Source organism: Sesamum indicum, linkage group LG13 (assembly GCF_026168435.1).
Source record: "Sesamum indicum cultivar Baizhima isolate 11 linkage group LG13, ASM2616843v1, whole genome shotgun sequence".
In the NCBI taxonomy this organism is placed as follows: domain Eukaryota; kingdom Viridiplantae; phylum Streptophyta; class Magnoliopsida; order Lamiales; family Pedaliaceae; genus Sesamum; species Sesamum indicum.
Window position 1 is genome coordinate 11874942 of NC_142669.1, and position 20706 is coordinate 11895647.

Consider the following 20706-nt stretch of genomic DNA (forward strand, 5'->3'; position numbering starts at 1 on the left):
CCCATCTTCTATCGTTTTTTTCTCCACCATCCAACATTTCTCAACGCAAGTCTACCACTGTTGGAAAACCCGTCTAACGACAAGGATTTTGACACCCCACCCACTGCCATTCTCCCATCTATTGGCCAATTATCTCCATTTTTTCATATTATATTTTTTAGGTGTCTTTATATATACATATGCCTAAATTATATTTTTTATATTATATTTTTAAAATATGCATAACTTAAAAACATGGGTAGTTTAATCATTTAAGGGCAAAATATATATAACCAATCGCACTTTGTGTGAAATACAACTCCAAAGGCAAAGATATATGTGCATCTTTTTAAATTTTACAGAGTGTTATATAATTTTAATTATAGAGATTTATTCGAACATTTTGAGTATCAAAGAGAATAATATCACTTTATTCAATTAATATTTATATAAAAATCGATGTGTTTAAATGACAAATCGAGACATCGATTTGAACAATATGTTCATAATTATTGGAATATTTTTTGTCAATAGTATGAATTACTCTATTTTGTGATGTTATTTTGTTATTTTCCTCATGTATATTCAATAGAATTTTGTGCAATCTCAACAGGCTGTTAGCGCAAGCTGACAGTTAGGATGACTTACATTGAGGTCCAAAAACTGTCAGATGGTGTGTAAATATCAATGCAACAATTACACACCATTTGACAGTTAAGATACTCACATTGAGGTCCAAAACCAAAACTAGTCCTAAAATATTTTTAAAAATTCAGAAAAATATACTTAAAAGGACATTCTTATCATTTCAATATTATTACATCCAAAAGAAAAATTTCGAGAATCAAACCCATCACAGAATTGTGAATCTCAGAATTTCCCTATGAGGCCTATCATTCGTTGATTATTTCTCCTCTAAATAAATGCTATGCCTTGAATATGAGAGAAGAACATCGTCCCAGAACATGTTAAGATATGAACATAGAGACCATATGTACAAAGTAGTTGTAAAGAAAGCATGACAGCCACGCGCAAGCTCGACACTGCATATTTATTCAATTCTATTCACAAACATGTCTGAAATTAACCTGAAACCTCAATTCAAATGCCTCCGCCGGGTCCTGTATATGGCTCATCTTTGCCCAGTGCTGTTTCATCTTTCTGTTCAATCACTTGAGCTGGATACTGCCCAACAAGAAGATCCTTCGTTGTCTGGCCGATCTCCACTATAGTTTCCCCAATGGCTCGTACGATGCTGCCACCCTGTTGCTGGACAGCACTCTCTCCCGGCCGATGCTTTTCTTCACCTTCTCCTTCTCCTACATGTTGTTGCTTCTCCTCACCTTCTCCCATATGTGGTTGCTTTCTTTCAGCTTCTGGTCCTCCGTGACCGGTTTCCCGGAATTTCTCGGACGGCATTTCAACTTGGGCTCTTGTGTCATGCTGCTCCGTGCTGGTAAATGTTTCTCCCCCTTGAATCTAACAAAAAGGTACAATGCTGTCAGACTCTTGTTTATGTTGTGGATTGCTACCTTACTAGAGAGGTGAAAGAACAAATCTCAAAAGAGGTATACGGACTCGTTCCGAAGTCCGGGAATGGGATTTATCCTTTCGAGTATGCAAATGCGACTAATCTTATCAGCCTACCAGGGGTCCAAGATAACCTGACGATGTACGATATACCTGATCACTCCGGTACTTTAAGTCCAGCATAACACAAACCATGACTTCCAAGGTTGCTAAATTACGAAAGAAATCAATATACAATGGAGGAATCAACTATGTCGGACCCTAAACTCTGTGGTTAGCTGCGAATTCTGTATAGGCTTAGTTCAAGCTTCTGGACTTGATTCCTATGGCTCGTAGTCTAGTAAATCACCATGAGCGAAGGCAGATATAAATAAACACGTTCTTAAGAGGTTATGACACATCATCCCATTTGCCAAATATAACAGACGAACCCCCCATATATTGTTGATGATGAAATGATCTCAAAACACAGTGTCAAACAATGAAAATTCTTGATTTGTTAAACTCCAAACAACCGGATAATGCGTATGTGTAGTTCTTCCCTGTAGTAAGTTTACCTCGTAGCCTATAAGCATCAGAAAGCATTCCCAAGAATCAATCATCGACAACATATGAACACATCAAAGCAAAACCAGAAACTTATACCTTCTCGGGTGATGATTTTTTCTCCTGCAAATCTCTCTCAGCCTCTGCCTTCTTCCTAGCTGCATATTCCGCCCCTTGTTCTTCCGTCGCCACTACCGCATCCTTAGCAGCTGCTAGCTTCTCCCCGGCATAGCCTGCCACCGTCTGCCCCGCACTAGCAACCTTATCTTTCGCCGCCACCACTTTCTCACCAGTGTACCCTGCAACACTTGAAGTAACACCCGCCATCGTCTTGGTGGCCTCAGCTACCTTCTCCAGAGTATAGTGCGCTGCCCCCCAACCAGCCACGACAGCTTGACCCTTCACATCGGCAGCCACTTTTCCAGCATATCCCGCTGCCCCTTTGCCACTTTCCACAGTCACATCCTTCGCAGCGCCAGCTTTTTCGCCCAGGTATCCTGCAGTAGTAACAGTAGTATCCACTGCAGTATCCTTTGCCACCTTGGCTTTCTCAGCGGCATATTGAGCAGCAGATTGCCCTTTTGACGAAATCACATCCTTGGCCGCAATCGCCTTTTCTGCTGTATAGTCTTTTGCTTCCATGGCCTTCTGCGCTGTGTAGTCTTTAGCCTTCTGGCCTTTTTCTGCAGCTAACTGAGCAGCAGATTGCCCTTTCGACGAGATCACATCCTTTGCCTCCATCGCTTTCTGCGCCGTGTAATCTTTAGCCTGTTGGCCTTTCTCAGCAACAGATTGCCCTTTCGAAGAGATCACATCCTTTGCCTCCATAGCCTTCTGCACCGTGTAATCTTTAGCCTGTTGGCCTTTCTCAGCAGCAGATTGCCCTTTCGACGAGATCACATCCTTTGCCTCCATAGCCTTCTGCACCGTGTAATCTTTAGCCTGTTGGCCTTTCTCAGCAGCATATTGCCCTTTTGACGAAATCACATCCTTCGCTTCAGCAGCCTTTTCCGCGGTATAATCCTTGGCCTGTTGACCTTTCTCCATGGCCATTTCTTTTGCCTTCTCATATCGCTCCTCAGCTGCTCTAATCGCCTCCATGGAATTCTGCTGGGCAGTCGATCTCAAGTTGGAAATCTCTTCCAAAGAAGGCCCCCCTTTCCCCTCTTCTCCGCCTGCTTTGCCGTGCATTTCTTTACTCCGATCATGACCAGCTTCAACCCCAACGTGCTGTTGTTGCACTTGAGACCCTTTCTCCGCAGCAGAATGCATTTGAGAACCCATTTTTCCACCTTCTTCAGCCTTCTTTTCTTTCCCAACTTCTCTCTCTGATCCTTTCTCTCCCCCAGCAGAATACTCGATCCCTCCAACTCTAACAGGAACAGCCTCAACCTGGAAATGGATTCTCTCACCATGAAGAGGATGAGCAACATCCTGCTCCCCTCTCGCTTTCTCTGCAAGAGACTCAAAATGGGTTGTCATCTTTGGAACTCTGTCTTTCTCCACCTCAATATTACGCTCATCCGTGACGTTCTCTCTTCTCGCTTGCTGTGAAGCCATTGTTGAACACCTCAAAGACAACACAAAACACACTACTATAGTCTATGATGTATGTAGTTTTACTTTCTTGGTTTTGCTGTGCGATTTTACGTGGGTTGTGAAGCAGAAGTGATCCTATAAAGCAAGACACAGTACCCTGCGAGGAGGGTTACCCCGCGGTCGAGTTGGAACGGCGATTGACAAGTGGCGCGGTACTTTAGGCGACGTGTTGCAGGATTCAGCGAAGAATACTGTGAGTAAGCAGTGAAACGTGCCAGGGCGTAACATGTGGCGTAGTGCATGGAAATGTAGTTTTTCCATTTATCTAGTACTCAAAACTGGTTTACTTCCTGTATTAGGATTATCTACATTTCATAGCGTTATCCTCTTCTTTTCCAAATGTGTTTGTCTTGTTTATTCGGTGAAGCTCGAAATTCCTTCCCAATTTCTGTTTGAAATTTAGAATAGTATTTGATTTTGGCGATAGACTTAGAATATTTGGTATAGTTATAAATAATTATTGATAGATGAAAAGTTGTAATTTATTTGTACATGTTGTATTAACCCCTTCGATTGAGATTCCAGAAAGTATGTGATTTTTCAATTTTGGGTGAACCAACAATGATACTTATCTACATTATTTAAGATTTAATTTCATTTACTTTTATTTGATCTTGTAAATAAGTAAATTATATCTCTATAAATAGTATTATTTTATTTGTTGTGTGCTCTAAAATGAAGCAATTTATTTTTCTATTTAAAGAGGTAAATTGCTTCATTTTAAAAAACACAGTGGGATAAATTATTATATTTTTAAAAACACAGAAACACGATTTGCTTTTTTTTTTTATAAGAAGTAATTTGCTCATTTATACTATCACAATAGGGTACTTCCAATATTGCAAGGGAGTTCTCATCCTGGACTAGGCATCTACGTTTAGTACTCGAGATTGAGTTCGATATAAGAAATCATTTCCTATTCTATCAATCGCTGTGGCTACAAGTTCTAAAATCATGAACGCATCTCCAAATGTATAGAAGATAACGCTATCACATACTGACAAGAGATGGATTCTCTTTTTGAAACCTACGATCCTCACATATTCTGACTGCACTGGGACATGTTTATAATAATCATGTCTATTATGCGGTCACCTTTGTTAGATCCAAGATACAGCTATAGTATGTATATGACTGTCATGGTTCCTCAAATTTGAGAACTACTCTCATACTATCGGAGCAGGAAATTTCAGTCATAACAACTAAGCCTCTAAGGCTTCCATACGACAATTTGTCGCAAGTCAGTTCAGTCAGTTCGACACCTATTCAACCAATCCACTAAGATCGCATAGACGTTCAATGTCTATCGCTGATAAAACACAACATTCATCCAATAAATTCGATGTTTAGTGCAAGTCTCTATAAGGCACTCGACACCTTGTCTCAAGGTACTTGACCTGAAACATTTCAAACCCAACCTTCAACAGTTAGTTTCACAATCGCCATCCAATATGTGGCCCAACTGCATGAGTCATCTATCTAGTCTATGGACTTTGTGGTGATGTTATTGAAATTCAACATAAGTAAAATGAGCACATTATATATAAAAGTCAAAATTAAATACTCCATTTTATTCATTAATAATATTGCATTACATCAAAATTGTCAAATATATTACATAAAGGCCAATCTAATTAGCTTTTCATACACCTAATCTAACTAGTAATTTGTGGAACACCCTATGTGTGTTGAAATTCTAACATATTATTAAAATAAAATATTTATTATTTAATAAAGTATATATGACATAATATTAATATTAAAAAATTAATAAAAATAATGTAAAAAATGCATTAAAAATTAATTATCAAAAGATAGTAGGGGAATGAGGGTTAGTTAAGAGTGGGTGCCTCCAAAGTTAATAAATAAAATAATATATTAATAAATTAAATTAATTATTAAAATTGACATATCGAAATAATTAAGATATCAATTCACCCCTCTTCAATTATATAGTATAAATAGCACATGCATGCGATTTGGGGGGACTCGTGCATATCTGCAAAAGTTAAGTGATAATCACAATAAATAATGAGATGGGAGAGACTTGGCGACACAAGGGAAGACCCACTTATGGTGCAGTGCAAGGCACGACCCGATATGGGTTGACTATTCAGTGGGGCAGGTCAAAGTATGTCTTGGTCAGAAACTTGTCACAGAGAATACAGACCAGAACTTGTCAGCAAAAGCACAGGTTTGAACCTGTTAATATTAGCACACAGGCCGTCAACAGAGCTTTATCCCATCTGTAGGAACACAAATCGGAGCACGTCAACAGGGGTTGAACCCATCAGGAGCACAGTCAAGAGCTCATCAGCAAGAACATAGGTTGAAGCCCATCAGTAGGGCCAAAGCCCTCAGTAGGAGCACAAACTGGAGACTATCAACAAGAGCACAGGCTGAAAAACTGTCATTAGCAAGTAAGTTCACAATTAGTAGGTCATTAGTAGCTATGCAAATCATCATAATAGCATGTAATAGAAGTTTGGAAAACATAGTAAATGAAGCTCATCAAGGCAAATTACAACAACCTCCCAGCCCTAAGATTTGGCATAACTACGATTTACCCATGTTATTTGAAAAATTATCACTACCCCCTAATTTTAACAGTCGTCTAAGAATTAGTCTAATTCGTTATGTTTCCATCTAATTTTTGTGGTGAACTAACTAAAATGCCCTTGTGAATTAAGAATCATAATTTTATTTAATTTTTTATTTTTTTATGTATTAAGGGATAATTTTTTATAATATTTAAAAATTTTCTATCCACCTTGTTCATTTCTTTATAAGTTTTAAATTTTTTAAAAAATAATACAGTAAGGACAAAGTTGACAATTTCACACCGCCATCGAAAGATTACATTATTTCATTAAACATCGGGAGAATTCATAATTTTTCAAACAATGAGAATGTATTTATAATTATGTCAAATCTCAAAAATTATGATTGTAACTTACCCTAAAAGATATAAGTTTTCTATCATGAACTTAGTTTTAAAACATAGGGTACCAATGGCATCGATATTGAATCATGCAATAATCTATGGGTCATCCTTATTAGTAATTGACCCTAAATTTTATTATTTACCCTATCCCACATTTTATCTATTCAGATCCTATCAATTAATTATCCCAAGTACAAAAGTAAACTGCCCTAATAGCACAACCGCTACCAACATCATAGAGCTCATGACATAAAACTGATTCAGGCACTCTGACGACGCAAGATTTAACGACCCCTACACCAATGGACCACTCTCCGTCATGTTTAAGTTTCAAGAAGAAAACCTTATTTAATAGGACTAATTCCTCTCACTCTACAGCTTTGCCGATCAATGAAAGATATATGTTTTCAGATTTTCGTCTGAAATGAGAATAGATTTGAAGATAAAATAAGTTACAACATCTAGATATAATCAGTATTCTCATAATAAGTTATAAAATTATGAACTCATACACCGTAATCGCTTTTTTTTCAAAATAATTCTTTCATAATAAATTATGCGACTGTCGGGCCAAACTGAAGCGAGACCTGATCCCATCATCAAACCGGGCTTGGAAAAGAATATACCAAAGGGCACCAAGAACATGCAATACTTGTTCCCTGGGTATCTTCTTTCTCCTCACCTCTACAATAAGGTACTTGCAAGAGTGATGATCCCACCCACAAACCATAAGAGGATTGTCATATCACATTATGATATGGGAGGTAATATACAGAAGGCATCTGCACCAACTGCAGCATCAACCCTTTGAATATATTAGCTATTTACATATTATGATGTTGATTGGCGAAAGAGATAATCAGTGCAAGCACTTTCGTTCCCCGTATTCATTTTATTCAAACTTTGATATATGATAGAGCGAGCATTCTCTCGGTGATTATTAACAATAAGAACATCTTCATAGCCACTATTGATGGAGGCAAACCAGATCTCTTGAGGCAGCAGTTTATCTAGAGCAGCTCCCAGTCAGATTCGAGAGAATGATTTGCTGGGAATTCTCTTTTCTCAGAGTCTATAGTGAGAACAGGAACTGCCGCCACCACGTTGTCATTTCCATGTAGATCTTTATGTTGGGGAGCACACTCATTGTGTTGCCTTGTTGATCTCAATTTTGATAAAAGAGCTTGGCGGATCTTTTTCTGAAAAGAACAAGTTTAGTGAAAACATGCATGCAATGCATAGACACCAAGAGAGAGAAGCAGGATATAGAACCTTGTATGAATTTCTCCCAGTTCCTTGAGGAACATATCCTTCCACTAACACACAGGAGTCCTCCAAGTTTGGCCTTTGAACTGGCTCAGAGATTTCTAGTCTGAGTTGAGCAAATTCCTCAATCTTGATGACCTCCATGTCAAAGTTATCTGAATTCCACAAAAAAATAGACATTAGCAAAGGCAATAACGGCGCTCAAACAGAACCATTCCGACAGCATACCATGTTGAACTCATTTGAGCAAATGAACTAAACGGATGAATCTGCATTCGAGGCAGAAGGACTGAGCATAATTATCACACATGTTCGTATAGTAGTACTATTGAAACTCTTCCTTGGGGAACTAAGAAACGCATTGTGGGAAGTGAAAAGCAGGTATGCCCAGATTTCTACAACTAGGCAAACTGGTTTACGTTTAGTACTTACTGGTCATATTTTTTTCACTGCAAGTCAAGTGGATGCTTTCGAGGAATTGGTGAACAAATGTTCTGTATGTCTTTTGCTCAATTCTTACTAATGGATTACCTCTATATCTACTCTAAAAGGCTTAAGTATTCCAAAATTTGCTCTATCTATGCACTATACTCTCATTATGCATACAGCTGTGCTGGACCCCTTCCTCTGGAGTTGCCCAAACAAAAAGAATCACTTTCCTCTTCAATTAACTGCATACACTGAACTACAATAGTGTTCTACACTCTCTTACATTCTGCCAATATTTCTCAAAACATTTATGCAAGCTACCTAGAAATTTTTCTTCTCACAAAAGAATATATCATCAGGAAAAGCGTTCTATTTTCCCTGTAAGACAAACAAGGAGATAGTTTACACTGTCCATCTTTGAAGTACCTTCATTTGACACGAGAACCTCCTTGTCCGAAGCCTCATCATGGCAGATATTCCTGCTAACATCTGATGAGCCATCATTAATTGATATACCTGCCAAGGATTAAAAAAAAAGGAAACAGTCAATAATACATGCTTTTGTTTTACCAACCAGACAACAGGGAGATACTTGACAATATCCATCTCTAAATAGTTGAGTGATATACCTTCATTAAATGTCATAACCTCCTTGTTCTCAGCTTTAGCAATACCTGAGCCTGTATTAGAAAAGGAATTTTCATTCATCGATGTACCTGCCAAGGGAAAAAAAAAGTTCATACAGCCATGACAGGAGGCAACAAAGATATTAAGTAGAATTTATCCAAAATTACATACAAATGGATTCTGTTCGGGAGCCACGACAGGATGAGGTACACTCAGAATCTCCTTTCTTTAGCCTTGCAGATTCAGCTGATGCAATATTGTCAGAAACAGAGGAGATACCCTTAGAAGTCTCACTCTTTTGCCTCTCAGATTCAGCTGACAAAATTTGGTGAGAAGGGGTCTTATCAGATATAAGTGCATTTCCTTTTACTGCTTCTCCAGTATCATGTCTCACATCTAAGTCAGAGGATGATAGCACATTCCTATCACCAGAGGCCTCCAGAGAACTACTTCTCAAGTCACAAGATGCAAGCTTTCTGCTCCTAGCTCCTGATAGAGGAGTCGCTTGATAAGAACCTTTTGAAGGATGATTGTTCTGAGGAATTCTTTTGATGCCAACAGGGCGTCTGTATACTCCAATTTTCTTAGTTTTTCCAGAAGACACCTCATAGCATTTATCTTGAACCAAAACTCCAGGAGACCGGGGAGAAAAAGAGTTCACATCATAATGGCCATTTAGAGGTGAGCCTTTTTCTGCAGTCATATGAGAAATCACTTCATCTTCATTTTCTTTCTTCTTAAGATCCCTAGGATTGTCCAATAAGCTTGGCATCTGCTTCTTATTGATATCAGTATGAGCATAAGGGTCAAAGAACGAGTCGGCAGAAGGTACTTTCATGGGATCCACGCAAGATGGGAGAAGCAAATCTTCCATTACTTCTGAATAGAACTTCTTCACACTAACACTGACTTTCTGCACCTGATTTTCCACATATTTAACAGTATCCTGTTGAAGAACAATTGAATATGTTGTGGTGGTCAGTTCTAATATCGTCAAACAGCACAATGACATGGTCTACTGGAAACAAGGAGCAAATACCAACATTACCTAAATTCAATATGGTTGTAGAAAAAGGTCATCTATTTGCTTAAAACAAGATCTGGTGCATCGAAACCCCCCATCTTACTAGATGAAGGAAAGGCTAAGAGATTCTATGCCTAGTGGTTTTGGGAAATGGGGAATCACTTAACTGTTGGTCCAACCCGCAGACCTTACTCTTAGCCTCTAAAATTACTTTGAAATTATTTTTCAGTGCCTTGTAAAGGACAAAACTAGTTGCCACAGAGGGCCAAAACGTCCTTCATGCTTCAAGTAACTCAAGATATCACCTTTCATGCATTACCACATCCTATATAAAGGCTCTGAAGCCTCAGGGGACACGCAATAGGCAAGGATCCCACTAACTAAGCTCACCAGTACCGCATCTGATGCCTCTACATCAATATTTAAAAGATCAAATTAGCTCCTACTTGTAAGCGTAAATTTAAGAGGGAGTTGGTTAGTCCAGCCTATATAGCGGAATTCATGATATCAAGCCTTTACAACCACACGAGGCACTTCAAGCTTGCTCATGTGACAATTTTGTTAAACAGAATGCAATAACTCAGAAAGCTAAATATAGACATCTAGAAAGAAAGAGAGAGAGGAGAAAAAGAAGAAGAGGAAGAGGAAGAGGAAGAGACCCCAAATGAAGAAGAAACTCAAGAAAGCCACTGGAGAGAAATCAACAGGGCTAAGGCATGGAAATTGCAGGACAAAACAAAGTAATGGAGGCTTTACCTGGTACATAACCTCTTCCACCTCCAGGCACATGGCTTCAAACTTCTGGTACATATTACCAGCCCAGGTTATACCTTTGAAATCCATTGCACAATATCCCTTTTGATATAAAATGGCTTTCTCCGTCCAAATTCGAAGATGAGGTCGCTACTCACCTTCAAGAATTAAGACAAAAATGATCAATAAAATAGGAGTTTTAGGATACACAGGAACTCTCCATCAACCACTATAAACAAACAGAAACGTTTATTCTTATCTCACAGTAATTATTCTCCAAATGTTCAGCCAATTTTTAATACTTAATAGAGAACAAACTGCCTTCATAGATATCCATGATATTCTACACATGGCTCACAAGATGTGAAATCATGACATATGAAAAGTGTAAGATAGTGAAAAAAAGTTACTCTCCTAGATGCACATCATAGTCTTAGGCATCTTGCTAATTATTGGGTAGAAAGAAGCTCTACGCAACAGACTTCAGCAAAGGTTTCATATTATCACATACTCTATCATCTGACATGAAACACTCCCTCCCATTGCTCCCAATTAGTGCTATGAAACTGATACTGGGCATTAGAAAAATGCTCAAAAGTAAATTAGGCTCATAAAGGCAGACCGTCGGATGACTTATAGTGGATTATAAATGTCGATTTCTGTCATCAAAGTAATATTATGGTAGATCAGAAGTTCAAATTAACAAATGTAAATACACCTAAAAGGCTATAAAGTTGATGCAATCTAAAGGACAGAAAGACTTTAAAATATAAAGCTTTTATCAGCAAATTTGTAAACGAATAGTATCATTAACATTTGAAAACACAACATCAAGAGTAGAAAGATGCAATTCTCCTGACAATAGAAAAGGAAGTAAGAAGTTTACTCCACTGGCACGCCTAATCAAGAAAACTGGCCAGAAAAACAGGAAGCATAGTTTGTTACTTGCACAGGCAAGAAGTAAACCTAATAAAGCCCGACATGAACTGCCAAAATTTGAGAAAAATAAAGGAAAACCAACCAAATTTTGCCAATCAGTAGCTGCAGTTGAAGATATTATGGCTCGTAAAACATGAACACACATCCAAGATTCAAGTATTGCGTCCTCATATACTCCATATGATTGAAATTAACACATGATACAAGCTTACCACACAGAAACAAAAAGATCGACCCCTTTTTCTCTCACAACATGTAAAGACCAAAACCACAGGAGGGCTTTCATTTGTTGGGGTTTGCAGGCATAAAGACATGAAAAACGGTGCAGAAATACCCCTACAGAAGAAAGCCCTTACCGTAGCTTCAGAGTATAAACTCAGAGATACCTATACCCAATGGTGACACAAATGCTTCGCACCCAAAAGTAAAACTTTCTGAGAACCCTTTTCGTGTACTTGGAATAAATTCTCTCATAATTCTACTTCTATCACACCAAGAATCATACTACTTCACATATATCAAACGCCATTTCGAGTTTCTCTATGTTCAGATGAAGGGTTACTCTTCACCTTAGCTAAACTAATACCAAATTTTCAGCAGATGTTTCCCAAACCATCAAGTCAACAACACAACACTTTACCCCATACGTTCCAAGAAAGCAAAATTTATTATACTACTACCTAACACCCACAAAAGTCATAGAAAAGGAAATAGTTCAAAAACACATGATGAAGATTTATTTCAGCACAGAATAATCTCAGCACCAGTTCTGATAAGGGAAAAAACAAGCGTAAATACACAATACAAAAACGGCGGAAAACAGAAAGCGAACGAAAAGTTCTTGAAAAAGTGATAATTGTCTATACAGAATTAACAAAAGAAAGAATTAAAGGCCGACGAACAGGCACTTACAAACAGTAAGAAGAAATAACCCCAGAAGCAGAAAGCTTCATATATGAATTTATTTTCAAGATAAACAAATATAGAAAAAGGAGATGAAAATACCACAACAGAACATATACTGAGGGGGGTGGGGGGGGGGGGGGTAGGGTTGAATAAAGAATGAGAAACGTAGAGGCTACAAGCAGAGCCGTAGAGTTCAACTGGTTTCTTTAGAACATGGGTTTCCGACACGTGTACAAAATGTCACCCCTTGACCCTAAAGCAATTGCAAATTTATGGCGATTCATATAAATCATTTTATCCGTTAGTAGGACCCGTGCCAATATAAATAAAATTATGAAATTTTAAGATATAAAATAAATTTATAAATTATTGGCATCAAAATATTTTTAGAATAAATTATCAATTAAAATTTAAATAAATTGGCTAGTATTTGGGTTTGAAAATAAAATTACATAATAAATTTGGACTTTTCATATATTTTCAAAACATTGAATTCATAAAGTCGTGCCAAATTTGGATCATATGAGTTCTTATGGGTCAATTCAGAAAAACATAAAGTTACTTCATTTATTTTAGATTGACTAAATTGGGTCAAATAATGTTCAAATAGAGTCCGTCAGGAGATTAACTCATACCCAAATACATGGTATACAAGTCTAATGAAAGAGAGCTCAAGCGACCTAAAGCCTTACTCACGCCTATAAAAAGGGGCATCTACCTCTTACAAGTCATTACACACACTTAGCAAATCCAAAGCAAAACCAAATCCAAAAATTTTCTGCCACGACAAAGCTCTACAACCAGCATGCAATATCCTTCCACAAATCATAAGAAGATTGCACATCTAATTCGAAAACAAACTCCAAACCCTTGAATCCATATCAATAGAGAAAGATTAGAGGGTTATTTTGTATTCAAGGATAATATTTAAATCAATACATCTCATTGATCTATATTATTTCTTGTCTTGTAATCTTTTTTTGCAAATATAAAATTTTGTGCACATAAATGATTGTAAATAAATATAAAGTAATTAATAAGCATAAAATACAAAAGTTTTTTGAATATAACATAAGTTTTTTATCTTATTTTACAAATAAATTATATTTAGAAAAGAAAGTTAATTTTTTTTAGATAAAGATAATCAATGGTATACTTATTTGAATGAAACATACAAACTAACTTTTTAAGTACAATTAGATATCAAAATTAGATTTAAATGTATTATTAACTAATTTATTCAAAACAATTGGTGATTCTTTTGGATAAAGATAAATACCGGTACACTTATTTAAATTTAAATAAAAATAAAAATAGTTTAGTACACATGACAAAATGAAATTCAAAGAAGTCATCCGAATATTACAATAGGTGATCAAAGAGTCAATTGAATTAGTAGTTTTGAGAACTCTTTAGCAATCTTTATTAAGGTAATATTAATTTGATGAATACAGTAAGTGTTCATCATTGGCATTATGTATTTGTTGTGATTTGGTGCACATCCGATGATAGCTATAAAATTATTTTTTAAAGGTTGGTCTGAAATATTTTAAGTTGCGAATTTTGAGACATCGAAAATCCTATAGAGACTTGCATTAAATAGTGTATTCCTTAGATAACTGTCATGTTTTATCGACAATAGGCATGGGACATCAATACAATTTTAGTGGGTTAGTTGATAAGGTTATCAGCTGACTGAACGGACTAGAGGAATTATCATATGGAAGCTTTGATTCTTGGTCGGTATAACTGAATTCTCAGCTCCAATAGTACTAGATCAGTCCTCTGACTTGAGGAGTCATGACATTCACTTATATATAATAGCGTATCTTTAATCTGGCAACAGATGACCGTATCTTTGATATGATCATTATAAACCTTGTCCGTTGCAATAAAAGTATGTAGTGAGGATGGTGGATTTCAAGATAAAATATGTCCCCTGTCAATATACGACGAATATGTCTCCTGTGAGCTTTGAGATGGTTTGAACTCTTTAAGTTTATGGCCATACCGATTGATTGAGTGGAGTGGTTCCTAATGTCAATCAATAGAGTAAAGACATCTCGAGTATTAAGCATAATTGTTTAGTCCAAAATCAAAACCAACGCCCAATTCCATATCTTAAACTACTGTCAAAAGATTGTCGACAAAAGGACTATACCTGTATAAAACTCGGAAGGCTAAATATTCACGCTGACATTCACCTAAACTCTAGTACAATGAACCACTGCTAAATGGCTACACCTGGTGACGGGTGTTTTTGATGAATGGTTAATAAAAAATAATTAATTAAATTAATCAATTATATTGGACAAGCCCAAGTTTAGTTGAGGGTGAATATAAAGAGTTACATACAAATCATTAACGAAATTTAGTCCAATTACTTCAAGGATAACATAAAAGATTGGATTATTTATTTGAAAAAGTCCATTGGATGGATGACACAAGAATTAATTATTTACTATTTCGGGCTTAGCACTTTTAAATTAATTTGATTAATTTATTGAGTTTGATTTAATTAATTAATTGGATAAATTAATTAAAGTTTTGGGCTTATATTCATTCAAGAGGATTAAATAAACTCTTTGATTTCAATTAGATTTAAAATTAACTGAATTAATTTGGAACTCATGAAGCTTGATTGGACTTAATTTAATTTAATTAAAACCAATTTATACCTTAAAGTTCAAACCCAATAAATTAAAGCAAGTTGAGAGGAGTGGAAACACCTCCATTTGAGATGAGTGAGAGAGTGTACTAGTAGTGAACCTTCATGGTTGGAAGTTATTGCACAACTTGTGCAAATGTGTCTACTTGTTTTTCTTGAAATTGGATTTCATGTTTGACTACTACACACAACACTTGATCTCACTTGCTCACTTGCATCATAACTCAGGACCTGCACCCTCTTTGAAATAGGAAAATCCTTCTCCATATTTTTTTTTGTGTGTGTTTTATTTTAAACTAAGTTTAAGTATAGAATCAAAATAATTCAAATATACTAATCAATAATATTTATTTTGGATTTGTTTCTTCTCATATTTAATTCTGTCTAGCAATAGAGTTAAACTATATTCGGAAGTGCGGTGCAGACAAATTAGAGGAGTTCTAATTTGAATCTTAAATGAACGGAAAAGCAACTGTTGGGAATTTATTCCAGTGAGGAGCCCAAAAATTATATAGCCATAATCAACTATAACAACAATTAGAGTTATAACAACAGTTATATTAAATAAAGCGGAAACATAGAAAATCAAAACATAATCAAAGAGGTTCAAGGAGCCAAGATCAAGGGGACGAAGCAAACAACCTCATCGCCGACGACCCACCACCGATTGCACCAATAAACCACAATCACCAAAGCACAGACCCACTTCTCAAAAACTCTCAGTTTCTTTGTCAATTGCTCATTTTTTCTCTCTTATTCTTTTGGTTCAAAAGGGGGTGATTTATGCTGGAGAAATTTTGAAGATTTGGGCGGTGGTGAGTGTTTCCATAATATTGAGAATGATAGAAAATAAAAAACAAGAGAGAGGAGAGAGAAGGGAGAGAGTAAGTCCAGCAAAACAAATGAGGATGGAGGGAAATTTTACGGGCATTTTAATTGAGACTAGGTCGGGTCATGGGTGGTGGGTCGAGTCGACGGGTTGGGCCATCAGGTGGTGGGTTGGGCCTACCAATAAAGATTGGTCATGGGCCAAAAAATCCAACAAATTCTTCCTTGAACTAGGACACAAAAGGGAACCTAGTCCAAGAACTGAACTGGCTATCATCATCGCCATTTATACCTGCAAAATAAAGATGTTAGTAACAGTATTCAACTTATGGTATTTCAAGCACAAACCATAGCATACAACATAATTAACTTTTGCATACAACAATTAACACTAAGTTAATAATAACCCAGCTATAGCCCATTGCCACTAAGGCACATTCACAAATACCCAACCAGCCACAAAGGCTCAACAAACCATCTAGGTTCAACCAGCCACTTAGGCACATTTCACGAAGACTCAATTAGCCACTTAGGCACACACATACAGCCACATAGGTTCATTTTCAAAGACACTTAGCCACCTAAGCTAATGACACAAAGACTAAAAATATCTACGAAGAAACACTACTTGATGCACTAAGCATTAATATCATACACAACAAAAATGCACATAGCGATCATTTGCACAAAGCCAAAAATATTCTTCAATAGTAATGCACTAAACATCAAATTGCACATAGCATTCACGAAGCGAGAAAATCAAGGATTCCCAGGCCAAATTTCGATTAGATACCCGCGACTCAAAGGTCCAACCAGGTGAGGGATTAGCGGGGAATAAGCCTCGATTTTTAACAAGAAATTTAACAGAATATAGTCAATCAATAGATTAACAATATTTCAACGGATACACTTAGCAAAATAATATTGCAATATATTTCGCACTAAGCAAAATAATTTCATAACAACATTATCTACAGATTTTGCACTAAGCATAATAACAATATTATCAAAAGTATTTTTCAATAGTTAACTAATTCCTCAAGGAAATATCACAATAGGAATTTTGCACTGAGCAAAAAATTTTAAATGATTTTTCCACTAAGTAAAAAAATCAATTTTAGAAATATTCTCCACAATTTTCAAAGAATAATATCCAAAAAATATTTTGCACAAAGCAGAGAATAATAAAAAAAAAAATCACCAAGCAAAAAACAGTACTCGAGATAAACTTTAACTGTGATATCGTCAAAACAATGTGGCAGTTTTTTAGCGAAATATTTTCAGCAAATATTTACAAAAAAATTACCAACGGTAAAGAAAAATAAAAAATAAAAGAGCGAGAGTTAGAGATTTGTTATCACGTCGGAGCCGAAAATAGAAACCACAGCTCTGATACCACTGTTGGGAATTTATCCATAGAAAATCAGAACATAATCAAAGAAGCTCAAGGAGCCAACATCAGGGCACAAAGCACACAGCCTCATCGCCGACAACCCACCACCGGTTGCACCAATAAACCACGCCACTGAAACACAGACCTACTTCTCAGAAACTCTTTCTTTGTCAATTGCTCATATTTTCTCTCTTATTTTTTTGGTTCAAAATTTATGCTGAAGAAATTTTGAAGATTTGGGCGGTGGTGAGTGTTTCCATAACATTGAGAATGATAGAAAATAAAGAACAAGAGAGAGAAGAGAGAAGGGAGGGAGTTGGCCGTGTGAAGAAGAAAGAGAGTGAGTGCAGCAAAATGAGGATGGAAGGGATTTTAGGGGCTTTTAATTGGGACCAGGTTGAGTCATGGGTGGTGGGCCGGGTCGACGGGTTGGGACATCAGGTGATGGGTTGGGCCTACCAATAAAGACTGGTCCTAGGCCAAGAAATCCAACAGAAACATAAAAGAGAACAACACTTGTTGCCTTTCTATATTAAAAAACGAAAACATAAAGTTTTGATTTTAAATTTTTGCATCTTTTTGTTTTCTTCTTTAGCTCCCTATTCAAGTATCTTTTATCTGTGGTAATGATGTATTTGAAAACATGAAACGCTCGAAGAAATCAAAGGGAACCCCCCTCTGAAAATCAATTTTAATTTATTTTATTTTATGCATCCTTCGCGTTCCCGAGCCGTACCATTTTTTCAGTAGTATCAGAGCCTGATTCGGTATTATGACTTTATGAATAATGTGTTTTTATATGACAGGCATGATAAATTGGGAAGGCATGTTTTGCAATTTTGAGCATGATTATGTGTTTAAAAATATGTGTTAATTTTATTTTTAATTATGGATATCCATGATTTTTTTAAAATTAATTTTTTTGTAAATGCATGCTTTAATTTTAGTTTTTAATTAAAATTTTTTAAAAATAATGTAGGAAATAGTTCAACAGTAACCTCTGTCAGCCGAGATTAAAAATCAAGCAGTTTGATTAAATTCAAGTCTTCCATCCACAATAATGTGGTGGACACTACTTCCACCTTTCATGGTCTCACGAGTCTTGGTATTCTTAACTATTATAATTATTCTTAATTAACTAAAATATATTTAATTAATATTATCAAATTAATTAAAAAAACGAGGGCGGCTCCAGACGTCGTTGCGTAGATCATGAGCCACGGCGTCGCCGTTGCACCCTCTCTTTATTTGGGCGACGCCACCATTGCTTAAATCATACTATCGCTCAAATTCATCACTCCCATCTATGGGGCAGCGTCATCGTCCCCCAATTTGAGGGGGACGGCAGGGGCAAGGGCGGCTCACTGGGAAGGAGGGAAGTGGCTGGGTGGGGGTGGCAATGATTGGGGAGGGGGTAGGCAGCGCAGGTAGGGGTTAGCTAGGGTTTTTCTAAAAATAATAATAATAATTCTTTTTTATAATTTTAAATTATTTATATATAATATAAGTTGAATAATTTGTTGAATCCAAACCTTCTATTTTTTTAAAATCTAACAGTTGAGATTCATTTATTAGATCTAATGATCATTATTTAATCAAACATATCCAACGGTCATTAAAATATAAAATAATATATATTGAGTAAGGGTATAATAGTTATTTTATAAAAAAAAGAAAAATTTATGTTGTTAGTTAGATTTAACAGAGAATGGCGATTGAGCTATGTTAAGAAAACAGAGAGGGATTTTTCACCTATTTTTAAAACACAGGAGAGGTTTTAGCGGACTTTTTAAAACACATGGGGATTTTATGCATTTTAGCTTGCCCAAATGAAGCAAAACAACTAGGTTAGATAATTGCAACTATCTCAATTGTTTAATCTAGATTTAACTGTTTTGCTGATGCAAATGTTTTTATTGAATTTATTGAATTGAATTGCAACTATCTCAGTCGTGAGATAATAAGTTTTGATTTAAATGCTTGAGACAAGTCAATTTCAATAGGAAAACAAGAGTTTATTTTAGGTGAAGATATTAAACCATTGGAAGAAAAGAACGCCAAAAAGTCCCAAATGAAGCCAAAAAACAATCAAGGAAAGATGAGACAAAAACAGACTTGAACACTCAATAAGATGTGATCACACCCTATTGATTGCACGAGTCTGTCTCCACAAAAATGGACAATTTGGAAAGATTTGTTACATTATTTTATTTCTTTTTCCAAACCTCAAGTTGGAAGGCAAGAGAGAACGTTTTTGGTGCTATAAAAGGGGTGTGGAGGTTGAAGGTCAAGCATCTAAGTTCATATTTTATTACTCTATTAGTTTAGATCATCACTCATCTTTTTCTTCTTCTTCTTAGTTTATGTTTTCTAGAATTTTCTACAAACATGATGTGTAGCTAATCCCATTTTTTGATTCAAGAGAAACGTTAAACCCAATTGTTATATTTTGAGATCTTGATTTTTATCTGATTTTATAGTGTATTTCTTGATTTAGATCTTCTGGAATAATTATTATTGATAGATCTTACAATTTGATTCGATATTAATTATTCTACTGATATCCATGAGTTCAGTGATTTGTAATTATTATGAATAAGTGGTACAAGTAGCAAGCAAATTAATTTTGTGCTTCGCATAATTTATTTGTAGGGACAAGAAAATTAGGTTAGATGATTGCAACTACCTCAATTGTTTAATCTAGGTTCAACTGTTTTCACTTATGCAAATGCTATTATTATATGCAACACTATTGTGACCAATAATGAGATAATAAGTTTTGATTTAGATGTTTGAGACAAGTCAATTACAATAAAAAAATAGGAATTTACTATGGCTATCCTAATAGATTTCGAAATTGAATGATTAGTTGTGAAATTAATCTTACGCGATTAATCTTGTGTAATTCTTGAGGCTATAGATTTAACCGAACAAACTACAATAACTGGCTACAAAAATCTCAGGATTATCCTAAATTTCGAGCATCAAATTTATGTTTTGGATAAGTCTCTTTGTCGAGCCTACCGGAAGAGTCCACGTCTGAAGAACGTTTGACGTTCGAGAAGTGGCATAAGGACAATCGAAAGGTTCGCAATGTCGTACTGGCATCAATAGCCAATAACATTCAAAAACAAAACGATAGACACAATAATGCTCCGCATGAGCCAAGTTTATGAGTTTCGAATCAACGTATTAGATATGCTGCGACTAGACATGATAGAGCCAACCAAATTCACAACTATTAAGCAAAAACGAATGTCAAATTCATGGTAGAA

General features: G+C 36.0%; 2 protein-coding genes across 6 annotated transcripts; both read right to left on the reverse strand.

Annotated features, from left to right (window-relative positions):
• Positions 1-762: 762 nt before the first annotated feature.
• LOC105176816 (uncharacterized) lies at positions 763-3722 on the reverse strand. Its single transcript, XM_011099734.3, has 2 exons — positions 2155-3722; positions 763-1458 (listed from the first exon to the last, which is right to left on the reverse strand). Exons 1-2 carry the CDS (start codon positions 3613-3615, stop codon positions 1081-1083), a joined length of 1839 nt encoding a protein of 612 aa, XP_011098036.1. The 5' UTR covers positions 3616-3722; the 3' UTR covers positions 763-1080.
• Positions 3723-7308: 3586 nt separating this feature from the next.
• LOC105176815 (uncharacterized) lies at positions 7309-12696 on the reverse strand. Of its 5 annotated transcripts, none has more exons than XM_011099733.3 (7): positions 12549-12696; positions 10701-10855; positions 9092-9866; positions 8923-8973; positions 8720-8809; positions 7871-8019; positions 7309-7797 (listed from the first exon to the last, which is right to left on the reverse strand). In XM_011099733.3, the coding sequence occupies exons 2-7, from the start codon at positions 10785-10787 to the stop codon at positions 7609-7611; spliced, it is 1341 nt and encodes a 446-aa protein (XP_011098035.2). In that variant the 5' UTR covers positions 10788-10855; positions 12549-12696; the 3' UTR covers positions 7309-7608. The 5 variants fall into 5 exon arrangements, with proteins under 5 accessions (XP_011098035.2, XP_011098031.2, XP_011098033.2 ...); XM_011099729.3 differs by having other exon boundaries at positions 8923-9009; XM_011099731.3 differs by lacking the exon at positions 12549-12696 and adding an exon at positions 11993-12494 and having other exon boundaries at positions 8923-9009.
• Between the last annotated feature and the right edge of the window lie 8010 nt (positions 12697-20706).